We start from the raw sequence: 27,301 nt of genomic DNA, 5'->3' as shown, positions 1-27,301 counted from the left end.
CATAGAAATACTTGCTAAGGATAATTTCTAGGTTAACAGATAACATGCAGAATTGGTTAAGGTGTTTATATTTAGAGAAAATGTTTAAGGAGCTTTTAATATTTAGATAGTTTCAGCATTCAGTACATAGTTGTGCAAATGTAAGATTCTAGAGATTGTTAAACTTATAAGAAAAGTCTTGTTTTTTGGGGGTGTCAAATTAAGATTTTTCTATTATAAAATTTATGCTTAATAAAAATGTGGAAAATTAAGAATAAAGTCCCACCACCCAAATTTAACCTTATTTGCTTTCCAGTCATTTTTTTCATGCACAGCTTTAAAAATATTTAGTTATGCTCACATTACATATGGATGGTAACCATTATGAAAGGTTGCATATATAATAGATCATAGAATGTATAACTTTTAGTTTAATTTACACTTTATTTTTGGGAAATTAGGGAATTTCAAGGATATCCCCCCAATTATCACATATTTTGGTACATTTTAACATATTTTTCTTTTTTTGCTTTTGAGGGCCACACCTGCAGCACATGGAGGTTCCCAGGCTAGGGGTCTAATTGGAGCGACAGTTGCTGGCCTACGCCACAGCAATGCCAGATCTGAGCTGCATCTGTGATCTACACCACAGCTCATGCAACACTGGATCCTTAACCCACTGAGTGAGGCCAGGGATTGAACCCGCAACCTCATGGTTCCCAGTCGGATTCTTTTTCTGCTGCGCCACAACGGGAATTCCTATTTTTCTTATAATGGTATTAATTTAAATGATATAAATTAAAATTGAATCTTTATAAAGAGTATTTTCTACATTATTTCCTTTGGATTTATTTCCATAAACAAAATTCAGAATCAAAAGGCTTAAGCATTAAGGGTTTTCATAATTGTAAGGGTTTTGATACTGCCAAATTGCTTACCTACTAAAAAGTGTATAAATGCTATCACACAGCACTCTTGCCAGCCTTTAATGTCATTTATTAATTCCTGATAATTTTATATGTGAAAAATTGTATTCTTATTGTACTTTGCACTTCTTTGAGCTTTTTGCAATATATCTGTTTCCTAACTGTATATTCAGCTTTTTTTTAAATTCACCTGTTGCTCATCTAGGATTGGCTTCTGTTTCTTATTAATTGTATTTGATCTATATACAATAAAAAATAACACTGTATCATAGTTCCTGCAAATACTTTCCCCGGTGTATTACTTTTTAATTTTGACTATGTTTATTTGATTGATGCTCCTAATTTACCTATGATTAAATCTGCCTTATTTTCATTTGTGTTTTCCAGTGAATGTGTTGTGTGTGCCAAAAGGGGTTAAATATAAATGACCTTGAACCTACGTTATTGTCCAATGGTGTCATTAGGAAATAACAGAGGAGCTGTTATCTCATTTCCCACCCTGGGTCTGAGGGTACCCTGAGCTGAGCTTTTACTCAGCCATCATCCCCTCCGCTGAAGGCTGCCTGCCTGCAAAGGTTGCCAGATCAAATACAATTTGAATTCCTTCTTTTTTTTTTTTAAGCATCAGTATGTCCCCAATACTGCATGAACCACACAGATGCTAAAGATTTTATTTGTGGTTCATCTGAAATCCAATTTTAATTGGGCAGCCTGTATTTTTATTTACTACAGCTGGCACTCCTGCTTGGGGTCAGTTTATTAACACCTGCTTACTTAACGCCATCCTGTACCACGCATCGGGGCTGGGGATGGGGGGGGGGAGCTGAAAAGAGGAACTAGTTCTGTTCTCAGAGTGTACTCCGGTTTCCCAGAGAATTTTGTATTAGGAAAATAATCTCCTAGACTACTTCAGTGACTGCTAGAATAAACTTAGAGCGCAGCCTCTGTTTTCCTGCGGCCCAACGCAGTTAGCCCTATTTACATGATCATAGACTCCACCTGAGGCACCCTTCCCCTGGGGCGTCTCTGCTTCTTTTGGTTTAAAGAGGGATCCGAGTGCCAGGAGTTTTAACAAGTGCCCAGGTGATTCTGGCAGGCTTGACACTGGAGGCCTCGGAGTAACACCTGACATAAAGTCATGGCCCAAGCTACATCTGTAGAGGCGGCTTCAGATCTTCCACTCTTTTACAGCCCATTCAGAATCGCCGAGACACGTTTTGCGGTGCTGCTGTCTTTGCAAGTTGCTTTACAGTTCATCTAGCTCATCCCATTTGGTCTTCACTCTAATTCTCCGGGAAAGCAGGAAGGCTTATTTCCGCCTTACAGAGGAGGACTGGGAGGTTCACGGGGGCTAAGTTCACACAGCAAGCTCCAGAAGCCCGCCCCCTTTCCACCCCACGGAGCTTCATCCTTTCGCCTGCAACACCTACGTGGGGACCCCAGGAGCTGGATTTCAGGTGACTTCCGCTCCCAAACCTGCTGGCAGCCCCAGGCCTGCAATGAACAAAACGGGGTGCAAAGGTCCGGGCGCAGGCAGCGGGGCCGGCGGATCGGCGCCGGACGCTGCGGACGCGGAGAGGCGGGCCGCCCCCCGCGCCTCCGCTCCAGCCGCGCGGCCTGCTCGCTGCGGCTCCCAGGGTGCCGCCTGCCGGTGAGCCCCGCGGCCCGAAGCGGCGCGCGCGCGCGCGCGCGGGCACGGGGGCGGGGACGTGCTCCGAGGCCGCGCGCGCGGCTGCTCCTCCAACCGCTGCTCCGGGGGAAGAGGGCGGCTTCCCGGGACGCCGCCGCCTCCGCCGCCGCCGCGGCCGCCGGGACTCGGAGGTGCTGGGAGGGTTGTTAGAACTCGGGTCGCGTGTGAACATCGCCGCCGCCGCCGCCCGGGACAGCCCGGAGGTTGGTAGCTGGTGGCTGTAGCGGGTCCCCGGGAAGTTGGGTGTAGACTTCTTGCTTCGATGTACTCGGTTGAAAAAAAGAAACGTCCAAGACGCTTTCCGTTTCCCATCCCAGCTCCTACGTGCGCGCCCGGGGGCGGGGCAGGGGAAGCGCGGTGGAGACAAAGGCGGCGGGGGCCGTGCGCCCGGGTCTAGGGCCCATCCCCTCCCGCCCGCGTCCGCTCTCCCCAGTTTCTGGGACTGTTGCGGCCACGTGTGGCCTCTGGTTCCCTTGGCGATCTTAGAAGTGCGTTTGCCTGACCGCTGCGGCTCCAGTGACCACCTCCCCCCACCCCGAAGTCAAAGACTTCTTTCGCTTTCTACTCTCTGGACTCAGTTTCCCTCTTCTCTCCGCGTATCCTCTAGGAGATAGCGGTTTTTACGTGGAAAGGCCCTCCTCCCTGCAGTCCCTACCAAAGTGGGCGGTTCTAAGGACGGCTTTGACCTTAAGGAATGTGCCGCTTCTTGTATCGTGGCCCTTGGATCAGGGCAGTCGCGCCAGCGAGTTAGCATCTTTGGTGGTTTGCTTTACGTGGGGGTGAGAGTCGTAGTTTCTGTTCCCTTCTGATTGGTACTCTTGCTTCCTTCGTTCGCAGAGGTTACACCCAGGTGATAAGTGTTCTGGGACCAGGAGATGGGAGGGGAGGCTGTCCTGAGGAGCGTGGGGGAGGGTTATGCTGGACTGTGAAGAATGAGTTCGATTTTTTTCTTCCATTTTTTCACGTTCCATCTTTCCTGTACTTTTTCCTCCCTCCTTTCTCAGTGGCAGCCCCTAACTGTGATTAGATGTTGAATAAGAGTAAATTCTGACCTGAAAGATCGAACTGGCAGTAAGAAGGACGATGTGTCTTGTCAGGTGCTTTAAATCCATTATTTCTAAACCTTGCAAAATAACTGGGAAGAATAGGTAACGTAAGCCCTTTTCACAGCAGAAGAAAGGCTTAGAGGAGATGCTAAAGCCACAGAGAGTAAATGTTGGGGTCAGGTTGTGCACCCCTCTTTCTGGGTAAAGCCGATGCTTTATCTGCTGTTGACGTTGCTCCCTCCTTGGGAAGTAGGTTGTGTAGAACAACTCAGAGTGAAGGCCAAGTCTCTAGGGAGGGCAGTCATTTTTGTGGGTGGCTGGATGTTGGTGGGGATTCTGTAGATAAAGTCAGGGAGGAGCTGGGGTAGGCCTAACTCACCTGTGTGGCTCCTTCCAGGGCAGGGCCTGGCGAAAGGAAGGTGCTGTACAACTGTTGCATGGCAGTTGCCTGGCTTGGGTGAGATCCTTGATTCCTTGGAGGGATTTTCTTTTCTTTCTTTCTTTCTTTTTTTTTTTTTTTTTTTTTTTTTGACTGCACCCATGGCATATGGACGTTCCTGGGCCAGGGAACAAACCTGAGCTGCAGCTTCAACCTTATGCCACAGCTGCAGCAATGAGGGATCCTTAACCCACTGCACCACAGTGGGAACTGTAGGAATTCTTTACCCATTTTTTTGTGTCATGGGCTTCTTTGAAGTCTGGGGAAGCCAATTTTTAAAAGGAATTTAAAAACACAAAGTGACAAATTATATTGAAACAAAGTGATCAAAATAGTGTGGTGTAGGTCCCCGACACAGCTTGGATCTGGCATCTGGCGTTGCTGTGGCTGTGGTGTAGGTTGGCAGCTACGGCTCCAATTTGACCCCTAGCCTGGGAACCTCCATATGCTAAGGGTGCGGCCCTAAAAAGACAGGAAAAAAAAATGCAACCTCCCCAAATTTGTCATAATGTTTTATGCTTCTTTATTAATACATTAAACAAAATTCAGAGCTATGTCAAGTCTCAGAATATCAAAGCAGTGGTGTCCATGTAAATGAAATTGTGCAGTATTTCCAACAGCTGCGCTGTGGTGTGAAAGAATCTGTCACTCTTACCGGTGACAAAGTTACCAGATAGGCTCTTACTTGGCTGGTTTGTTTTCCACATTTATAATCACACGAAATCCCAAATTTCAGTTAGAGGTTCAAGAAAATAAAGACGCTTGAGAAAAGAAACTGAAGTTCATGGCCTCCTGCATGCTTACCTATGGACAAGGTAAGTGAGTGAAGGGTTTGGTGCCTGGGTTACAAACCCTGGTTCGTAGTGGTTTTTCTACCATGGTCTTGCTGGCCACCCTAAAGCATTATATTCTTTTTCTTTTTTTTTCTTTCATGGCTGCAGCCATGGCATTTTGAAATTCCTGGCTCGGGAGGAAATCCAAGCTGCAGCTTTGACCTACACCACAGCTGTGGCAACTCTGGATTCTAGAGCATTCTATTCTAATAGCGCTTTCCTTCTTTTTCCATTACTGTCTCCTTTTCTACAGGTTCTCAGTTTCTGGTGTTGGATTGTTTAAATACTCTACTTGCATTGCTCCTTCTGTGGGCTGTTGTGCTGGAGAATATTCCTGTAACAGCGGGTTTGTGTTAGTTAATGCATGCCCATTTTCCCTTCCCTCCTTCCTTCCCTCTGGTGTTGTATGGTATTACCAGTGTTAGAGAAGAAAAAGGAGTTACCACTACATGTCCCATCGATGTTTGAACAATCTTTTGCTGTTATTATGAACAGTTTTATGGCAATGCACTTGAAAATTCAGATGAAATGGACAAGTTTTTTTGAATACAATACCTCATAAGATGTAAGAACTAGAAAATCTCAATGGTTCCATTAGTTCCATATCTAGTAAATAAATGAAATTTGTAGTTGACAGCCTTTCCATAGCAAAATATCCAGACCTATAAGGCTTCGCTAGTGCCGTATTACAGACATTTTTAAGAACATGAATAAAAGGGGGGAAAAAAAGATCGGCTTGGCTCCTTTTATGAGCTCAGCATAACCTCATCACTAAAGGCCAAACTCTCACAGAAAAGACCGAAAAGTCCTAAAACGATGGATTGGTAAATCAGACCTAGTGATCTCTACCTGTATTTTTCTTTCTTTCTTTTCTTTTATTTTAATGGTTTTAATTTTTTTTTCCCATTATAGCTGGTTTCCAGTGCTCTGTCAGTTTTCTACCGTACAGCAAGGTGACCTAGTCTCACATACATACATTCTTTTTTCTCACATTATCATGCCTCATCATAAATGACTAGTTATAGTTCCCAGTGCTGTATAGCAGGATCTCATGGCTTATCCATTCCAAAGGCAATAGTTTGCATCTGTTAACCCCAGATTCCCAGTCCATCCCACTCCCTTCCCCTCCCCCTTGGCAACACAAGTCTGTTCTCTAAGTCCATGAGTTTCTTATCTGTGGAAAGGTTTATTTGTGCTATATATTAGATTCTAGATATATGTGATATCATATGGTATTTGTCTTTCTCTTTCTTACTTCACTTAATATGAGAGTCTCTAGTTCCATCCATGTTGCTGCAAATGGCATTCTTTTGTTCTTTGTTATGGCTTAGTAGTATTCCAGTTTATATATATATAAGACATCTTCTTAATCCAGTCATCTGTCAGTGGACATTTAGGTTGTTTCCATGTCTTGGCTATTATGAATAGTGCTGCTATGAACATGTGGGTGCATGTTTTTTTCAAGGAAAGTTTAGTCTGGATATATGCCCAAGAGTGGGCTTGCTGGAGTCAAGTGGTAGTTCTATATATAGTTTTCTAAGGTACTTCCATACTATTTTCCATAGTAGTTGTACCAATTTACATTCCCACCAACAGTGCAGGAGGGTTCCCTTTTCTCCACCCCCACCCTCCCCAGCGTTTGTTATTTGTGGACTTACTAATGATGGCCATTCTGACGGGTGTGAGGTGGTACCTCATAGTAGTTTTGATTTGCATTTCTCTAATAATCAGGGACGTTGAGCATTTTTTCATGTGCTTATTGGCCATCTGTGTGCCTTCTTTGGAGAAATGTCTATTCAGGTCTTTTGCCCATTTTTCTATTGAGTTCTTGGCTTTTTTGCCATTGAGTTGTATAAGTTGTCTGTATATTTTAGAGATTAAGCCCTTGTTGGTTGCATCATTTGAATCTATTTTCTCCCATTTTGTAAGTTGTGTTTTTGGTTTTTTTATGGTTTCCTTTGCTGGGCAAAAGCTTGTCAATTTGATTAGGTCCCATTGGTTTGTTTTTGCTTTTATTTCTGTTGCCTTGGGAGATTGACCTGAGAAAACATTCACAAGGTTGATGTCAGAGAATGTTTTGCCTGTGTTCTCTTCCAGGAGTTTGATGGTGTCTTGTCTTATATTTAAGTCTTTCAGCCATTTTGAGTTTATTTCCATGCATGGTGTGAGGGTGTGTTCTAGTTTCACTGATTTGCATGCAGCTGTCCAGGTTTCCCAGCACCATTTGCTGAAAAGACTGTCTTTTTCCCATTTTATGTTCTTGCCTCCTTTGTCAAAGATTAATTGACCATAGGTGTCTGGGTTTATTTCTGGATTCTCTATTCTGTTCCATTGGTCTGTATGTCTGTTTTGGTACTGGTACCACAGTGTCTTGATGACTGTGGCTTTTGAATGGTTGTGTCTTCATTATCATTTGTCTTGAGGTATTTTTTAATTTCCTTCTTGATTTCCTCATGGACTCATTGTTTTTTTTTGTTTTTTTTTTTAGTATCATGTTGTTTAGCCTCCATGTAGTTAATTTTTTCTCATGTATTTCCTTTGATTTCTAGTTTCATGCCATTGTGGTCAGAGAAGATACTTAAAATAATTTCTATACTCTTAAATTTGTTGAGGTTAGCTTTGTGCCCCAGTATGTGATTGATCCTTGAGAATGTTCCATGTGCACTTGAGGAGAATGTATATTTTGATTTTTTGGGGGGTGTAATATTCTGAAAATGTCAATTTTCTATTGTGTCATTTAGGATCTCTGTTGCCTTACTGATTTTCTGTCTAGAGGATCTGTCCATTGATGTGAGTGGGGTGTTAAAGTCTCCTATTATGATTGTATTCCCATCAATTTCTCCTTTTATGTCTGTTAGTATTTGTTTAGGTATCTGGGTGCTCCTATATTAGGGGCATATATATTGATGATTATAATATCCTCTTCTTGAATGGATCCTTTTACCATTAAATAATGCCCTTCTTTGTCTTTCTTTATGGCCTTCATTTTATTTAATTTAATTAATTTATTTCTTTTGTATTTTTGTATTTTCTGGGGCCACACCCATGGCATATGGAGGTTCCCAGGCTAGGGGTCGAATTGGAGCTGTAGCCATCGGCCTATGCCACAGCCACAGCAATGCCGGATCCAAGATGCATCTGTGACCTACACCACAGCTCATGGCAATGCTGGATCCTTAACCCACTGAGCAAGGGCAGGGATCGAACCCACAACCTCATGGTTCCTAGTCGGATTCGTTAACCACTGAGCCACGACAGGAACTCCTATGGCCTTCATTTTAAAGTCTATTTGGTCTGATATGAGTATTGCAGCTCCTGCCTTCCTGTCTTGTCCATTGGCATGAAATATCTTTCCCCATCCCCTCACTTTCAATCTATAAGTGTTTCCTTTGCTGGGCAAAAGCTTGTCCGTTTGATTAGGTCCCATTGGTTTTTTTCACCTTTGCCCTAAGGTGAGTCTCTTGTAGACAGAGACTCTAGATTATAGGATTTTGCTTTTTTGCTTTTTTATCCAATCCTCCACTCTTTGTCTTTTGATTGGAGCATTCAGTCCATTGACATTTAAGGTAATTATTGATAAATATGTATCTATTGCCATTTTAAACCTTGTTTTCCTCTTTTCTTTTTTTGGTCGGATGATTTCCATTTATTTTATGCTTGTATATTCAACCTGTATTTATAGGATACTAGACCATGACCAAGTTGGATTTATTCCAGGAATGTAAACTTTATCTAACATTAGAAAACCAACGAATGTAATTTAATCACAGTCACAGAATAAAGTAGAAAAGCTACTTGGTAAAATTCAACACCTATTTGTGATAAATTCTTTGCAAGCTAAAATAGTATTGAGAGAATTTAAAGTTGAAATAATGGAGGGTAAATCATTGCTCCACAAATAAATCTGTAGATTCAGTATAATCCCAATCAAAATCCCAGCAGAATTTTTTTTCTTTGTTTTTTTTTTGGGGTGGGTTGGCTTTTTTTTAATTAATGAATTTTATTACATTTATAGGTGTACAACAGTCATTACAACCAAATTTTACAGCATGTCCTTCCCAAACCCTCAGTGTATCCCTCCACCCTGCAACCTGTCTCATTTGCCAACCATAAGTTTTTCAAAGTCTGTGCATCAGTATCTGTTCTGCAAAGAAGTTCATTGTATCCTTTTTTTAGATTCCACATGTAAGTGATAGCATTTGATGTTGGTGTCTCATTGTTTGACTGACTTCACTTAGCATGATAATTTCTAGGTCCATCCATGTTGCTGTAGTTGATAAGCCAATTTTAAAATGTATTTGGAAATTCTAGAGTATCTAAGGAAAAGAACAAAGTTGGATGACTCAAGCCTCTAGATCAGCATGTAGTTTGTCAGTGTGGTGTTGGCACAATGCTAGGACAGACCATGGAACCATAAACAGACTCACACGTCTGAGGTTTCTTGATCTATGACAGAGGCGACACTGCAGTGCCCTAGAGAAAGGACAGCCTTTTCAGTAAATGAGGCTGGCTCCGTTGGATGTCTGTATGGACAAAATGAATGTTGATCCTCTACTTCACGCCATATATGGAAATTAATCAAGGTACATCACATATCGGAATGTGAAATCTGAAACAGGAAAGCTTCTGGAAGAGACCAAAGTGAACCACCTTTATGACGTAGATATTGTCTAAGAAAGGTTTATTGAATAGGACACAGAAAGCACTAACTGTAAAGGAACATATCGTTAAGAACTTCCATGCATCTAAAGATGCCATGAAGCGAGTGAAAAGGCAAGCTACAGATTGGGTGAAGGTGTTTGTAATACTTATATCCCATAAAGGACTCACCTCCAGAATGGAGCAACAACGTCCACAAATCATTAAGAAAAAGAGCCCCGTGGGGCAAGTCACTCCATAAAAGAGGACTTTTTTTTTGGGAAATTTCCAAATTCCCAGTAAACATATGAAAACGTAGTTAGCCTCATTAGTAATTAGGGAAATGCAAATCAAAACTATAATGAGATGGCACTCTGTACTCACCAGAGTGGCTAAAGTGAAAACAAAACCAAACCCACCACCTGTCAATGCTGAGTACAGGTGAGGAGATGAGCACATGGCAGTGCTCCTACGTGGCGGATGGTATGGAAATTAGTGTAATTGTTTTCGGAATCGTTTTGCACTATTGTTTACTAAAGTTGGACGTACACCTCCCCTCTGACCCAGCAATTCTGTCAGTCAGGCAGATATATTTGCACCAGAAGACAAGTAAAAGGATATGCAGAGTGTGCTGTTCCACCCCACAGCCCCACGTTGAAAACAACCATGTGTTCACCAGTGCAAAGCATCAGTAAGTTGTATACCACGGAGTACTCCGCAGCCACCAGAACGAACAGGTTATGGCTTTGTATGCCACATGGACGAGCCTCACAAACATAGAGCTGAGAAAAAAGAAGGTAGACACAGCAGAGGAAGTGCCGTGTGAGTCCCTTTTTTTTTTTTTTTTTTAAGCTCAAAAATAGGCAAAACTAAATAAACTAGGGTGCCAGAAGTCAGGCTGTGGTCACCAAGGAAAGGACAGAAGGGGCATTCAGGTTTTTATGCGTAGTAATTACTGGAGTGAGTCTGCTTTTTGGAAGACTTAACATTTTTTTTTCTTTCAGCATGCTTTAATAGAACGTTTACTTAAAATATATTATTAAAAAATTGGATTCATTCAGATGCCCCTCGTCGAAGGAGTGTAAGATGTGGGAGGGGGGCAGTGGTCCTTGGTGATTAAAAAGGCTTAAAATAGGTTGAGAATTTTCGGGGTGAGAATGCAATATCATGTCCGTAGCTTTTTTGAATTAGGGGCTTATGAATCTGACTCCGTTTCTGCCAATCTTGAATAGAGAGATCTGGCTTAAGGGCAGTTCATATAAAAAGACTTACAGTTATGTTTGATATTAAGATTGGTAGCAGTGTGAGCCAGAAGCCAAAAAATGCTAAGTTGAGAACTGAATACAAAATGTTGTTTTCAGACCTCATTTTCTTGCAATTTTAAGGTTTTCAAGTTTAAAACAAATCACACTAAATAATTAAAGTATTCTGATCTTTCTATAAAGCCTTTCAGTTAGGTGCTTCTTCTTGCACCAGGCGGTGAACTGACCGAGGACAGGAGTAGCGTGTTAGTTTCCTATTGCTCGGTAACAAATGAGGGCGACTTGGTGGCTTTTAACAACATGAATTGATTGTCTTGTAGTTCTGGAGATCAGAAGCCTAAAACGGGCTGGCAGGGTTGCCCACCTTCTGGAGTGGCGGGAAGGGAAGTGGTGGGATCTTTGTTGGTTGTTGCTCTTCTCTGCTGCTCCCATTCCTCAGTTCTTGGTCCCTCCCTCCATCTCCAAAGCACACCTCTGCCTCATCCTTTTCTCTCTGTCTCCGACCACCCTTCCTTCTTCGAAGGACCCTGTGCGGACGTTGGGCCCACGTGGTTAATCAGGGGTAATGTTTCTGTCTCAGGATCTTTAACTTCATCACACCTGCAGAGTTCCTTTGCTGTAGAAGGTAACATAACTACAGGTTCAGGGATTAGGGCCTGGCCATTTCTGGGGGAGCCATCTCTGGGAGATCCTGCAGATGGAACCTTAGGATCCATTGTCTTCACAAGGAGCACAGTTCCTGATTCTCGATAGGGCCTCGTTGATCATTGTGGAATGCAGGCATGAGCCTGAGATTTCCCTGTTTGAAGTACAGTGGCAGAAGAAGAGACGTGATGGTGTTGCCCTACTCTAGCTCTGGAATTTGGGGTTCAGCTCTAGATGTCTGTGTAAAGAGACAACTGACAGAATGCCAAAGGGTCTGGGAACCAAGCCATTGAAGAAGTGATTGAAGGAAGCTGGAGGTTTGTCCTGAAAGAGGGCTTCGGATGGAGTGGGCGGCATTGCTTATCTTTAAATATTTGAAGTAGTATGATTGGCAAGAATAATTAAGCCTTTTAGTATACTTAATAATAATAACAATAATATTAAACACAAGAAGAAGCATTTTAGAGCTTACTGTGCCCAAGGTCGTCTTCTGACTCTTTGTAAACTCCTTTAATCCTCAAGCAACTCTCCGAGGGTTGTCATCATCCCTGATTTCTAGATAAGGAAATTGAGGCACAGAGAGGTTATGCAACTTGTACTAAGTCACACAGAAGGCAGCAAAGCTGGGATTGAAACTTTGGCCTTCTGACTCCACGGCTATGCTCTAAACTATCGTACTATCTTGCTTCCATGCTTTCAGTTCTAGCAAGTATAATGGGATTAGTAGCGGAAGCTTTTTTAGAAATAGAGGGGCAAATTTTGACTCAGTTTAAGAAGAAAAGAGAACAATCAGACTTTTTAGAAACGGGAGTTTCCCTGCCTTGCACTGTCGCTGGAAATGGTCAGGGCGGCTACTATAAACAGCTTCCTAAACTGGCTGGAGATTAGACCAGATGACAATACTGATTTTGAAATCTGGATTTGGGAATGTAATTCTTTAAAATTTCTTTTTCAAAGTTTGTAGCAGTTTAAAGTGCTAGATGTAGTTTTCCCACTAACTTTGTCAATTTTATTTGTTGGGAACCTTAACATACTGGTGTGGTGGCCGCATCCCCACCCCCCTTTTAAGGTGCCATTGCTACTGCTCCTGTAAAGAGATGGGAGCTGTTCTCTCTTCCCCCTTGGATCTGGGTTGGGCTCTTGACCAATAAGACATTTGTAAGTGCTAAAACCTAGTCCTTAAGAGACCCTGCATCTCTTGCCTTTGTTCTTTTAAGACCCTGAAGCCCCCATGCTACGAAGGGTCCAGCCTACTGGGGGCGGAGGGTGGGGAGAGGAGTGCCCACGTGGAGAAGTAAGGCGTCTAGCTGACAGCTGGCACCGAAGGCCAGCCAGGTGAGGGAGAACAGGTTGTCCCTTTCCAGGCTCCTCGAGCCAGGCAGTAACAGTCGTGGGAGTGATGCCAGGTGAGATGAGCAGAAGACCCACCCAGATGGCCACCCCACAGAACTGCGAGAAAGAATAGCTCCTTGTTATTTTAAAACACATCCCACTAGGTGTTGGGATGGCTTATTGCACAACGAGACAGAACTGCTACATAATAGTCTGGTGCATATGTGGAAGTACTGATAGGTATTTTTAAATGTTCTGTAATTAGACTCTTGCCCAGCCCGGAGGACCTCTGCAATGTCGCTCCAGTGCGTAGGTGGAAGCTTTTCTGGGTTTCTCCTTGCTATCATGTGGGTAGAAGAATCAGACTCTCAGTGATACTCCTACACAGGGTTTGTGGAACACCGCACTGTGAGAGGCCACGGTGACTCTGGACCTGGGTTTCCTGGTGAACGTTGATCATTTATATTCTGCAAAATAGGTTTCTGTTTCATCAAATTGGACCTGGAAAAGAGCAGAAGTCTCCTACCATTTTTTCCCCCGAGTGTGCTAGAATATTGCTCTATTTCATTTTCATTTCTTCAAAGCCATTGTCATTTCAGTGGGCATGAGTTCCTCTTAACTTTATTACCCTGTGGTTTTCAGAGGGCTCATTTGTTCCTAAATTTAGAACGAGTTCAATTTTACTCAGCCCCTACTTATCTCTGTATAACTGCCGACTCTCCTGTCATATCTGAGGTAAATTGGTTTGGTTTAGTTTGGCATCTTCAGCAAATCTTTTAAGGGATGTACGAGTTCGATGTTTCACGTGTATTTTGATTACATCTAGTTGATTTTCTTCCTGGGGAGTATCTGCATTATCGGTAACTTTAAGTTCTTTTGCATGTATATAGCTTATATTATCTTCAAGTTTTCCTCATGAATTGATTTCTTCATAGATGTTGAAAAAAAATGAATCTGGTGAACTCTAAGAATAGAGAGGTGGGTGAGGGAATTAGATTTGGGGAGTATGACTCTAAGCTCTGCCGCTTACTAGCTGTGTGGTTTGGGACAGACTTCTTTTTTTTCTTTTCACAGCTGCACCTGCAGCACATGGAAGTTCCCAGGCTAGGGGTTGAGTTGGAGCTGCCGCTGAAGCCTACACCCCAGCTCGTGGCTACGTGGGATCCTTAACCCACTGAGCAAGGCCAGGGATCGAACCCGCATCCTCACAGACTCTGTGTCGGGTTCTTAACCTGCAGAACCACAATGGGAGCTCCAGGGGCAGGCTTCTTGGTCTTTCTGGGCTGTAGATGTCTTCTGTCTTAAACGAGGGTACCAGAAGTGTCAGCCTCAAAGAGTTGTTACGGAGATTAAATGCAATAATACTTGTAAAGTGCTTTCTGCAAATACTGCTTATTAATAGTACAGCGACGACTGAACTCCGGGAAAACTTGGTAGGGAAAAAAGTCAGTTTGGTTAGTTGGTGGGAGCAATGACTGTGATGGATCTGGGGGATTATTAGCTTAATTCTGAGAGAGCCGTGGTGAAGTCCTCTGGTGCAGGGGGAGTATTTGGTTAGAGCCCACTTCGTGCTGAATATCAAGAGTGAGGAGCAGAAAAGAATTGGAAGTGTTGGCATCCATTCGTTGTACTTATCAGAAAGAAAGATTACAGGCTTTCAAAAAGGCGCTGGAACTTGCTGGGGCAAAGCGTCCTACAGCAGTTCTGTGTGAATGCACACCCTGCAGCCTTTGGCCACGTGGGCTGTACTTCTGTGCCAGGCGCAAGGAACAGGATTTCTGCCTCGGAGAGGAGGCGTCCAGAACTTCGGTTCTGTTTTTCACGCCATCGCTGGCTGCTCCGGGTCCTTGGGTAGATCCGTCTCTTCCCCCTGAGCAGAATTCTGATTCCTAAAGAAAGAGCTCACCGCTAGCCCTCCCGGTGCGGATGAGGGCAGATGGCATCTTTGACCCGAGGGTTAAATTAGAATGGACATGCGCATGCGCGTGGCTCCCGCACAGAAAAACCCGGCTTAGCTGAGGAGTTCGTGCCATTTTACAGCTAAGATTTTACCTGGGCCTCTTGGGGTCTAGCCTTCCCGGATAAATGCTTTTTGGAAATAGCCAGCCTGGGGCTCTTGTTCCTCCAGTTGGGCTCCTTGCCCTTATTCCCAGGGAACACGTGGCTCTGGTTTCCTACCAAGACCTCGCGGTCAATGCGTGTTTCTCTGTCTTCGCTTGGTGCCCATTCTCCTTCTCATCGATAATACTTAGCTTTGCGATGCTGCGGCCTTAGCAGCTTTGGAGTCGCTATCTTATGCCCTTTATTTGCCCCCCTGCTGCCTCCTGTCCTAGTTTGGTGCCAGGACCAACTCAAGTTTTCCTCCTGTGTGTTGCTTGCTCCGAGCACTTTCTCTCCACTTCCCACCCAGGGCCGGAATCGTCTCCCTCCCTGCCTTTGGATTTTCTCCGTGTGTCAAGGGGCCTCCTCCTGAAGCTAAATGGAAAAATTAAGTATACGGGGACCTCTGATTTCCTGAGGTTCCTTCAGGAAATCAGACCCAAACATGTCATCACATGTGTTTAGAATCCGCGGCCATTTGGCTCCTCAAGGATCTGCAGCTTGTTCTTCCTCGCTGTCCTGACCAGCACCCCCACTGAAGTGGAGACACTGGCTCGTGTTCTCAGACACATCTGCACTGTCAGACATCCCAGCCGCCCTCCTCGGCAGTCACATATCAATAATACAGCCTCCTCTGTATGGATGGATCAGGTAGACTGCTGCTTCAGAACAGGCTCTGTTGCTGAAGATGGGTTGTTTTCTCTAGAAATCATGTCACACATGGTGGTGAGCTTCTAGGCTGTCTCGTGGATGCCCCACTTCGCTGATAGTGTTGCTGCAGGACCGAAACCACGCATGAAAAACAGAAAAGAGGCTTTACCTCCACATCTGAGTAAGGGCTTCTCCGATTTCATCCCAGTGGCTTAGACCTAAAGAAGAACACAGGTGTGTTTAGAAAATGAGACAGAAACTTGAGCATTTTCTGAGTTCTTAGGAACCTTTATGGGTTTGGACATTTGAAGAACAAGTTCTAGTTCTGTCCCCAAAGGTACAGCTTTCTTTCCTTTGATACTGTTGTGTCATTACATCCTGTATTTTATTTATTTACTTTTTTGTCTTTTTAGGGCCGCACCCACAGCATACTGAGCTTCCCAGGCTAGGGGTCGAATCGGAGCTACAGCTGCTGGCCTATGCCACAGCCACAGCAATGCCAGATCTGAGCCACGCCAGATCCTTAACCCACTGAGCAAGGCCAGGGATTGAACCCGTGTCCTCCTGGATACCAGTCGGGTCCATTAACCACTGAGCCACAACCAGAACTTGGCAGTAAATCCTTTAAAACATACCTGCTTTGATTGGCTCTCTGAATGCCCAGCTGAAATGAACAGGGGAAAAAAAAAACACAAAAAACCGAGGAGAGGAATTTTCTTGAGATAAGTCAACAAGAGTTGAAAAGAATTGTTAAGGAAGAAACCTCTATTAAGAAAAGGACAGGCGTTTTCGTTGTGGCTCAGCAGGTTAAGAACCTGACTCAGTGCCTGTGAGGATGTGGATTCGATTCCTGGGCTCACTGGGTGGGTTAAGGATCTGGTGTTGCCCCAAGCTGCAGCATAGGTCACAAATGAGGCTTGGATCTGGCGTTGCTGTGGTATAGGCCTTAGCTGTAGCTCTGAATTGACCTGTAGCAGGGAACTTCCATATGATGCAGGTGTAGCCATAAAAAAAAAAAAATAAAGATGAGCATCTGTGTGGTGGTGTTTTGAGGTCATGTTACTGGAATTACAAATGACGAGGCAAGAAAAGTTAGTACTGCACAGAGTTCTTTTGGGGGCCAAGAGAAGAGGTGGTGAGGCAAAGACACCAGGGAGAAAGCTCTCCAGGCAGCTCCCAAGGACAGTTCGTGTGCTGTGGTGGGTGACTTGGGTTGGGTAAGGGGGGAGGAAGAAGATGAGACCCTAGCGAGAGTCTGGGGATGCCCAGCAGCAGGCGGGATACTCCCCCACCGCCACATGGAAGGTCAGTTCAGTTAGGGGTCATCAATTCAGGAAAAAAACCCGGGCTCCAGCTAGATAAGCTCCTGATGAATTAAGTTCACCAACTGTTCCTGCTGGCCAGATCTTAGCTAATGTTTAGGGAATACTCACTCTGTGCCCGGCCCCAGATACGCATCTTGCATTTAATCCATGCATTAACTCTGTGATGAAATGAATCTGGGAGGTTATGACCCACTCAAACTCCTCAACCAGTCAGTGACACGGCTGGGTCTCCCTCAGGTCTGCTCGATGCTGAATTCACCACTGTGCTGTCAGCAGGACGCTATTTGGTCCAATCGCCAAGTTTTAAATTCGAGGATGCAGCCTTCCTGCTTATGTTGCTTGTTACTATGAATCTTTGTGTTGATGTCTGCAAAACATACACAGTATAGATAAGAGCAGCATCAACAAGGGAAATGGAGTTCCCTGGTGGCTCAGGTCACTGCTGTGGTGTGAGTCCAACCCCTGGCCCAGAATCTTTCATGATACTGGCATGCCCACCCCCACAAAAAAAGAGAGAAATGTCATACTGAGTTTTCTAGTTTCCTGACAGTCTGACAGTTAAATCACTAATGCAGGGGAATTATCCTAGAAGGAGAATGTCCATAAAAGTCTGCTAAAGAGCAGGGCATCTAGAACTGGGATCTCCAAGATTTTTTTTTTTTTTTAATTTTTGTTTTTTAGGGCCGCACCCAAGGCATATGCAAGTTCCTAGGCCAGGGGTCGAATTGGAGCTACAGCTGCCAGCCTACACCACAGCCATGCAGGATCTGGCCTACACCACAGCTCAAGGCAACACTGGATCCCCGGCCCATGCAGTGAGGCCAGGGATCAAACCCGCATCCTCATGGATGCTACCTGGATGTGTTTCTGCTGTGCCACAATGGGAACTCCAGTCTCCAAGATTATTATGTTCAGATTTCAGTCGCATTTGAAGAGGGGTCCCGTTCTTTGCTAATTGAAGAAGTCATCCAATATAGCAATACCAACGTCTTTGGAAGGAGAGACGATATAAAACCCAGAGGTTGAAATTAATTTCCCACTAAAGGGAAGAGTGCCGTATTCTTACAGATTTCCAGAAATAAATCTTAAGATATTCTAGAAGATGCCAGGCATTAAAAAAAAACAAGTGTGATTAGAAATACAGGAAGCTAGAGGTGGTTCTGAAGAGTGGAGGAACCTGAGGGCTTGGTGGGCTTGTGATTGGCAGCACGACTGCCTGCTTCTGGAGCTCATAGGGGAGCCGCAGGGGAAACTCATGCTGGGCTGCCTCGGCCCGCTGATTTCTGACCTCCTAGTTTATGAAAGTTGACATTATATCCCTTCCTTCTCTGCTCCCTGCAGCCTGAAGAAATGAGTTTGTGTGTGGCAGATTCTGAGCCAGGCCCTAAGGACAAGTCCCTCTGTGAGCTGGCAGTAACGGGGCAGGCTGTGCCTGAGGGGCAGCGTGGAGGCTGAGCCCTGGCTCAGTCCCTCCCTCCCTCCCTCCCACAGCATTTGGAGTTCCTAGGGCAGGGATCAGATCCAAGGCGCAGCTGCATCAATGCCGAATTCTTTAACCCACTTCGAGGGGCCAAGGATCAAACCTTCAACCTGGTGCTATACAGCGGGAACTCCCCTGGCTCAGTTGTTTCTGATTTTGTGCCCTCACCATGCTGTAGAGTCATCATCCGTAAATACCTGCCTTCCTTGCTCCGCCTACTTCACCTGGCTGTTGTGAAAACAAAATGAGATCATGCGTGACTTCTGATTGTTGGCATTGCTGTCACATGTGAAGCGCTTGCTTGGGTGGGGATTAAACTTTGTCTTTTAATTTGGTATCTGCCATGAGGTGTAAGTAAAGCAATGAGGACCTTAAAAGGGTTTACGTTCAGCTCACTCTTTGTTACTGGGGAACTGATCATTTAATTTGCGGAATTTTAGGGCTTCATTTCTGTTACTTGTTTTATTACTTGAACTATAGAGCTGGCTGTCAAAACAGAGAAATCAGGAGTAGCAGAGGTTTAAGCAACCTGGGAATGCATTTCTCTTTCATGTAATCGTCCAGGTGTAAGTGGTCCAGGGCAGTTTTGTGGGTAGGGTGGGGTGGCCCATGGAGTCAAGGCCTGGGACGCCTCTGTCTCGTTTTTCTATGTGGCTTTTACCTCTTGGTCCAGAGATGGCTGTTCCAACTCCACCCAGCAGGAAGGGGCTGACCGCAGCCTTGGAGCCAGACCTATCCAAATGTCCACACTTGGAGACACTATAGAGTTGAGCTCAGCGTCTGTGTGTTCAGATTAAAAAGTCAGTGATTGTGTAAGAAGGGAGACTGCATATTGGAGGGTGAGCAACTAGCAGTGTCCGCTGATGCAGTCATGCTGATAGCTTCCCTTGAAGACGTGCTCAGAAGATGGAAGACAGAGGGGTTTTATTAATCCATTCTTATAAACCACTATGGAATGACATTTGAAGGGGAGGACAAGGAGGTTAAAGTGTGTTGGCTTGGAAGAGGTTTGGAGGTGATTTGTCTTTTTTTTTTTTTTCCCCCATTTTAGGGCCATACCTGCAGCATATGGACGTTCCCAGGCTAGGGGTTGAATAGGAGCTGCAGCTGCCTGCCTATACCACAGCTACAGCAATGCCAGATCTGAGCCACATCTGTGACCTACCCCACAGCTGGCGGCAACACTGGATCCTTAACCCACTGAGCAAGGCCAGGGATCGAATCCATGTCCTTCTGGATACAAGTCAGTTTATTTTCTTTCTTTCTTTCTTTCTTTTTTTTTTTTTTTTGGTCTTTTTGTCTTTTCTAGGGCCGCCCCTGTGGCATATGGAGGTTCCCAGGCTAGGGGTCTATTTGGAGCTGTAGCTGCCAGCCTACACCAGAGCCACAGCAGCTCAGGATCCGAGCCGCCTCTGCAACCTACACCACAGCTCACGGCAATGCTGGATCCTTAACCCACTGAGCGAGGCCAGAGATCGAACCCGTAACCTCATGGTTCCTAGTCAGATTTGTTAACCTTTGAGCCACGACGGGAACTCCACAAGTCAGGTTCTTGAGCCACAGTGGGAACTCCCTGTCCTTTTCTTTTATTCAGGCTTTTAAAAAACAGGTATTTGTGGAGCACTTAGTAGTCCCTTCCTGCTGTGTTCTCAGTCCCTTCCAGATCTGTGCTAAGGGCTGGGGTCTCAGAGAATATGGTTTCTGCTCCCTGAAGGTCCACTCCACGGGGGGAGACAGGTGTGTCAGGCAGTAAGGACAGATGTGTCTGGGGTACACTGTGGAGGGAGGCAGATGGGGGCTGTGGGTGCTCATTTGGAAAGACCCTCCCACGCTGGGCAGACTATGTGTGTGTGTGTGTGTGTGATGTGATGCAGTTGGAATAGGTTCGCTGGCAGGAGGAGGTGTGACGAGGAGGCGGGTATGTCTGTACCCCTGGAACCGTGATGGGTTCCTGAGAGAGCAAGCAAACTCCCTGGCGATAAGATGCCATTCTCTAGCACCATGTCCGTGGCTTAATGTCTTTATTTCTGTTTCTCTTCGTAGAAACTCCCAGAGTGGCCGTCGGGACCCTGTCACAAGAACAATGCTGCCCCGATGGGAACTGTGTTTTTACCTATTTGCTTCCCTAGGCTTCCACTTCTATTCTTTCTATGAAGTTTTCAAAGTCTCTAGAGGTAAGACCCCCAGCGTTTCTGAACTTGTCTCAAGAAAGAAAGGTGGGAGGGGGATGCTAGAGGTGGCAGATTCGGGAAGGTGGCCTCATGGGTTTGGGGTGACTCGAGCCTGCTTTGCTTCCCCCCGTCTTGGACAGTTTGAATCAATGGCCTGACCTGAACTGGCGGAGTTTTCCACCCTCTTCCTGGATCTTTTAGGTGACCCCATGGCCGGTCCTCTGAACGTTGGATTCCAGGGCTGTTGAAGGCAGTGGACATGATTTGCATTTGTAATTTTCAGTAACTTCTTAAATTTCCCTCCCACCGTCACTCCTCTCAGATACCAGGATGCATCCCGTGGCATTGGAGGCCCAGAGTTAGTTTTTGTTATTTTGGCCATGGTGTGTAGTGGCTTGATGTGGGATCTCAGTTTCCAGATCAGGAACTGAACCTGGGCTGCAGCGGTGAAAGCACTGAGTCCTAACCCCTAGACCACCAGGGAACTCCCCTGTTGGCAGTGCTTTTGTGCACATGTTGACCAGGAATCGGCACCAACTCCCCAGGCCAGCCACTGGGGAGAGGAACGGGAATCCTCCTTTCCTATAAGTGCAGCTTGGAACAGGCACTGCCCTTGTCTCTTCTGCTCATACCCAGTTGGCCAGCACCAAATTCCACGGCCACAGCTGGGGGCACTGGGAAATAGTGTCATTAGCTGGGTGGCCACGTGCTACATTAAACTGCCCGTGCTGGGGAGGGATGGGAGAAAGAATTTTGGAGGGTTCATGAATGGTCTCTTACAGCATCGGGGATGGTTTGCTTAATAAATGTACTGTTGCTCCTCAGAATATTTGTCCCCGTGGTAGTACATAGCCTACAGAAGCTGTTGCTAGAGGTGGCGGCGAGCCTTGTCTTAAGTAAGGATAGAAGTCAGGCAGTGGAGGAGAGAGCAGGGGACCTGTGGCAGAGATGAGTTTGCAGGCGAAAGGACAAGTGTGTGCGGTGCCCCTGGGGTGTGAGAAGACACAGCGTGACCTGGGAGCTCCAGACCCTCTGTGGGGCTGGCATACAGTGTGTGGAGGGAGAACGGCAAGAGTCCAGCTTAGATCGAAGAGCGGCGGAGAGATTGGCCGTGACCGTGTGTAGCCTTCCAGCTCAGGAGGCTGCACTTGATCTCAAAGGCAGGGGAGGATGCTGACAGTAATTGCGGTCCCTCCAAATGCAAAGGTAGGTTTGGGGAAGCACAGTTGACAGTGCTCTGCCCTCCGAGTCTGCCTCCCTGTGGAGCTCTGGGTTTGATGTGCCTCTCCAGGGTCGGCTTTGCTCCCATTCTACCTGCGTCCCACTCAGAGCCAGGAGCTTGGTTGCAGAGATGAACCGTCTAAAGTAGATGAAGACGCTTGCGTGGCCAAGGCTGTCCGGGTAGCTGGGTTTCCCTGATGGAGCTCTGAGCTCTCAGAGCCCTTGTGTAAGAGCCCACCAGTCTCTGTCAGGCACTGTGTTAGGCACTTTATGTACCTTGTCGTAGTCCATCTTTAGGGAAGCCCCTTGAGATGGCATCGTACTTAGAAGACAGGTGCTCAGGGCTGGCATCTAGATGGCATCCATGACCCTGACCCCTTCTTCCCTGTTCTTCTGCCATCCTTAACAGGGGCTCCAGCGGCCAAATTCACTTTTTTTCCTCACCAGGAAGCATGGAAGGGAAGGGAGGGATAGGCCCCCTCTTTCTGAGAGCGTGACTTGAAAATTGCCTATATCATATTCATTAATGTACTTTTTGCTAGAACCTAGCCCTGGGGCCCTACCAACTATGAGGGGAGCTAGCAAATGCGACCTTTGCTTGGGAGGCCATTCTTCCAGCTGAACTGAAGCATCCTATTACAGAGAAAGAAAGAAAAAATGGGTGGCAGCCGTTAATCAGCAGTCTTTTCCATAAATGGGTGTCACCGTTATCCATTGCTACCTAACAAACCGCCCTGAAGATTTGTGATTTGCAGCTGCCACCAGGTATCTCTCACTGTTCAGTGAGGTTTTTTTTTTTCCTTTGAAAGAGACTCTTTTTTTAAAGAGCAGTTTAAGGTTCACAGCAAAAATTGAGCAGGAAATACAAAGAGCTTTTATTCACTAGGTACCCCGCCCCCCAAGCGCAGCCTCTCTGACTATCAGCATCCTGCACCAGGTTTATTGTAATTTGTTACAATACCAAATTGTAACAATTTGTACAATACCGAACCAGAGCTGGTACATCATTATCACCCGGAGGCCGTAGTTTACAGTGGGGTTCATTCTTGCTGGTGGTCATTCTGTGAACTTTGAAAGACCATACGTTACATGTATCCGTCATTATAGTAGCTACAGAATAATTTTGCTGCCCTTGAAAAACCTCTGTGCTGTGTCTCTTCCTCCCTCCCTCCCCTTAACCCCTGGCAGCCACTGCTCTCTTTACCATCTCAATAGTTTTCTCCCTTCCAAAATGTTGCGTAGTTGGAATCATACAGTATGTAGCCTTTTCAGACGGGCTTCTTTCACTTAATATGTATTTAGGGTTCCTCCATGACTTTTTGCGGTTCGATGGCTCATTTCTCTTTTGCGATGAACAGTATTCCATTGTCTGGTTGTCCCCCAGTTTATTCATTCATTTACTTCAAGTGATCATGAATAATGCTGCTCTAACCATCCATGGGAAGGTTTTTGTAGGGACCTAAGTGCTCCCCTTCTTTGGGTAAATACCAAGGAGCAATGGCTGGGTTGTGTGGTATGAGTATGTTTATGTTTATGAGAAACTTCCAATTTTCTTCCAAAGTGGCTCTTTCATTTTGCATTCCCACCAGCAGTGGGTTCCTGTTACTCCATATCCTTGTGAGCTTTTGGTGTTGTCAGTGTCTTAGATTTTGGCCATTCTAATAGCTGTGTAGTGGTGTCTCGTTATTATTTTATTTATTTATTTATTTATTGTCCTTTTTTTTTTTTTTTCCATTTCTTGGGCTGCTCCTGCGGCATATGGAGGTTCCCAGTCTAGGGGTCGAATCGGAGCTGTAGCCACCCGCCTACGCCAGAGCCACAGTAATGTGGGATCCAAGCTGACTCTGCAACCTACACCACAGCTCACAGCAATGCCAGATCCTTAAGCCACTGAGCAAGGCCAGGGATCGAACCCATAACCTCATGGTTCCTAGTCGGATTCGCTAACCACTGAGCTATGATGGGAACTCCTCGTTAATTATTTTAATTTGCATTTCTTTGACATGTTATGCAGCATATTTTCATATGCTTATTTGCCATCTATATGCTTCTTTGGTGAGCTTTCAGTTCAGGTCTTTTGCCCACTTAAAAAATCAGGTGGTTCTTTTGCTTATTGTTGATTTTCAACTGCTGTTTATATATTTAGATAATAGTCCTTTATCAGATGTGCCTTTTGCAAATATTTTTTCCCAGTTCATGGCTTACCTTCTCTTCTCTTGACAGTATCTTTCACAGAGCGAAACTTTTTTTTTTTTTTTGTCTTTTTGCCTTTTCTAGGGCCACTCCCACAACATATGGAGGTTCCCAGGGTAGGGGTCCAGTCGGAGCTGTAGATGCCGGCCTGTGACATAGCCACAGCAATGAGGGATCCAAGCCGCATCTGTGACCTACACCACAGCTCATGTCAACGCCAGATCCTTAACCCACTGAGCAAGGGCAGGGGCCGAACCCGCAACCTCATGGTTCCTAGTCGGATTCGTTAACCACTGTGCCACGACGGGAACTCCCACAGAGCGAAACTTTTAAATTTTTAATATGTCCAGCTTATCAATTCTTTCCTTCATGAGTCAAGTCTTTGGTGTTGCATCTAAAAAGTCATTGGCACATCCAAGGTCATCTAGGTTTCTCCGATGTTATTTTCCAGGACTTTTTTAGTTTTGTGTTTTACATTTACATCTATGACATTCATTCGTGATATCCATTTGTGTGTGTCTGGATTCATTCTTTTTTCCTTGCATGTGGATGTCTATTTGTTCCAGCACCATTCGTTGAAGAGTCTGTCTTTGCTCCCTTATCTTACCTTTGCTGGTTTGCCGAAGATTGGTTGAGTATATTTAGGTGGGTCGCTTTCTGGGCTGTCCTTTTCTGTTGCATGGATCGCTTTGTCTGTTCTTTTACCGCCACCATACTTTCTTTTTTTTTTTTGTCTTTTTGCTATTTCTTGGGCTGCTCTTGCGGCATATGGAGGTTCCCAGGCTAGGGGTCCAATCGGAGCTGTAGCCACTGGCCTACGCCAGAGCCACAGCAACGCGGGATCCGAGCTGCATCTGCAACCTACACCACAGCTCACGGCAATGCCGGATCGTTAACTCATTGAGCAAGGGCAGGGACCGAACCCACAACCTCATGGTTCCTAGTCGGATTCGCTAACCACTGTGCCACGACGGGAACTCCCCACCATACTTTCTTCATACCATAGCCTTGTAGTAAGCCTTGAAGTTGAACAGTATTGGTTGTCCCACTTGATTTTACTTCTTTAATATTGTGTTGTCTATTATGGGTCTTTTACCTCTCTGTATAAATTTTAGAATCAGTTTTGTTGATATCTACAAAATCACTTATCTAGGATTTTGATTTGGATTGGACTGAATATACAGATCAACTGTAGAAGAACTGATATTTTGACAATGTTGAGTCTTTCTTTCCATGAACATGGAATATGTCTCCATTTATTTAGTTCTTCTTTGACTTCTTTCATCAAAGTTCTTTTTTTCCTAGTATATAATATATATAACTTATAGATTTATACCTATTTTTCATTTGAGGGATGCCAATGTAAATGCTATTTCTTCTAATTTCAAATTCTCCTTGTTCTTCACTGATACATGGTAAAGTGATTGACTTTTGTATATTAATCTTGTATCCTGAAACCTTTCTATAATTGCTTATGTGTTCCAGGAATTTTTTTGATTGATTATTTGGTTTTTCTTTCTTTCTTTCTTTTTTTTTTTTTTTGTCTTTTTGCTATTTCTTTGGGCCGCTCCTGCGGCATATGAAGGTTCTCAGGCTAGGGGTCAAATCGGAGCTGTAGCCACCGGCCTACGCCAGAGCCACAGCAACGCAGGACCTGAGCCGAGTCTGCAACCTACACCACAACTCACGGCAACGCCGGATCGTTAACCCACTGAGAAGGGCAGGGACCGAACCCGCAACCTCATGGTTCCTAGTCGGATTCGTTAACCACTGCGCCACGACGGGAACTCCGATTATTTGGTTTTTCTAGTTAGACAATCAGGTTATCTGCATAGGCAGTTTTTTTTTTTCTTTCCATTCTGTATTCCATGTATTTCATTTTCTTATTGCATTAGAAAAGGAGTGGTGAGGAGAAACATCCTTGCCCTTTTCCTGATCTGAGTGGGAAAGCTTCTAGTTACTCACCATTAAGTGTATTAGCTGTAGGTTTTTATAGATGTTCTTTACCCAGTTGAGGCAGTCCCCTTCTATTTCTAGTTTGCTGGAAGTTTTAAGTCATAAGTGGGTGTTGGATTTTTTTTTTTTTTCCAAATGATGTTTGTGCATCTGTGATACAATCATGTGATTTTTCTTTAGCCTGTTGATGTGATAGATTCCACTGATTGATTTTCGTGTACTGTGAGATTTTGTTTTTAATAAATCTGGATTGAACTTAGCTGGAAAGTTCTGCTTTGTGTGTTGTTAGCTGGGCTGTTATCATCTGGTGGCTCAGCTGGGCTGAAATGTCCAAGACGGCTCACACACATGACTGGCTATCAGTCAAGAGCTCAGCTGGGGACTGTCAGCCGGAATGGCATGATTCTCTGTATGAAGCTCTCCACATGGCTTTCAAGAGGGATTGTTGCGTGTGTGTAAAACCAGGAGATGCAGATCTCTTAAAGCTCAACCTGGGAAGTTGTATAGGTCACTTCTGCCTCATGTATTGGTCACAGCAAATCAGAGGGCCAGTCCCAATTAAAGGGGAGGGAAAACTATAGCTTTTTATGGTTGGAGCGGCACATACACACAGGGAGAGAAGGAACTGATCTGGCCATCTTCAGAGTCTCTGCCTTAATGGGTGTTACAATGGATAATGCTTTATCCAGATGAGGATACTGTGGTCGAAAAATATAACTGGTCCAAGGCTACACGTCTAATAAATGATAGAGCAGATTTGTCCAACTCCAGACCCACTGTTTATTCTATTCTGCCACTCATATTTGTTGATATTTTCCTAAAGCAACTCATTTGGAAGAAGACCTTTTATCTGTTTTGCTGTTAAACTTGAAACCTTAACATTTTACCCCACCAGAAAGCTTCTTGGATGGCGGTGGGAGGGGAGACTAAAAACTTTTCTACATTTCCACTGATCCAGAGGCTGTCATCCTGTTTGACTTATTACTGACCACACTCCCTGTCCTGGAGCTTCTTTTGTCCTTCATGCTTTTCCTTTTAATGTCAGTGCCAAGGCATTTGGTGACACTCAAGAAATGTCGTCTTTCTCTAGTGCTTTTGCCCATTCAGCTCATGGAAGCCAGATCTCCCTCCCTTGCCAACGGGTGTGTGACGGTGCAACACTGAATCTGCCTGGCTCCACGTCTTACTGTGTAATTCAGGAATAAGTGCTGCTTAACCCACATCGTGGAGGTAGGCTCCTAGGGAAAACTGTCTGTTCTGTCAACTTTTGTCGAGTATTTGTTTCTGAAGGAAATATAGGGCCTAGAACACACTAGAAGCTCAAAACTTAGTGTTATGTGAAATGCCACCGGCGTGCCTCTGCCTGGCTGCTTGCTCTGGGCAGGGGGCAGGCATCTCATTCACGGCCCTCTCT

At 45.0% G+C, this 27,301-nt stretch overlaps 1 protein-coding gene across 5 annotated transcripts in view; it reads left to right on the top strand.

The window, feature by feature from the left end:
* The first annotated feature begins 2,091 nt into the window (after positions 1-2,091).
* HHAT (hedgehog acyltransferase) overlaps positions 2,092-27,301 on the top strand; it is a 316,237-nt gene continuing 291,027 nt past the window's right edge. For 3 of the 5 annotated variants that reach the window (XR_007130843.1, XM_047753083.1, XM_047753080.1), the window contains exons 1-2: positions 2,625-2,798; positions 20,390-20,520. Coding sequence is in view for 4 of the 5 variants with exons in the window: in XM_047753083.1 (XP_047609039.1) it covers positions 20,430-20,520 (91 nt within the window). In the remaining variant the exon portion in view is untranslated. Of the gene's footprint in view, positions 2,363-2,624; positions 2,799-20,389; positions 20,521-27,301 lie in introns of those variants that run through there. The other 2 variants (XM_047753082.1, XM_047753081.1) reach the window with 2 other exon arrangements.

The sequence above is a fragment of the Phacochoerus africanus genome, chromosome 11, assembly GCF_016906955.1.
Source record: "Phacochoerus africanus isolate WHEZ1 chromosome 11, ROS_Pafr_v1, whole genome shotgun sequence".
NCBI classification, from domain to species: domain Eukaryota; kingdom Metazoa; phylum Chordata; class Mammalia; order Artiodactyla; family Suidae; genus Phacochoerus; species Phacochoerus africanus.
This window is presented reverse-complemented; position numbering and strand designations above follow the sequence as displayed.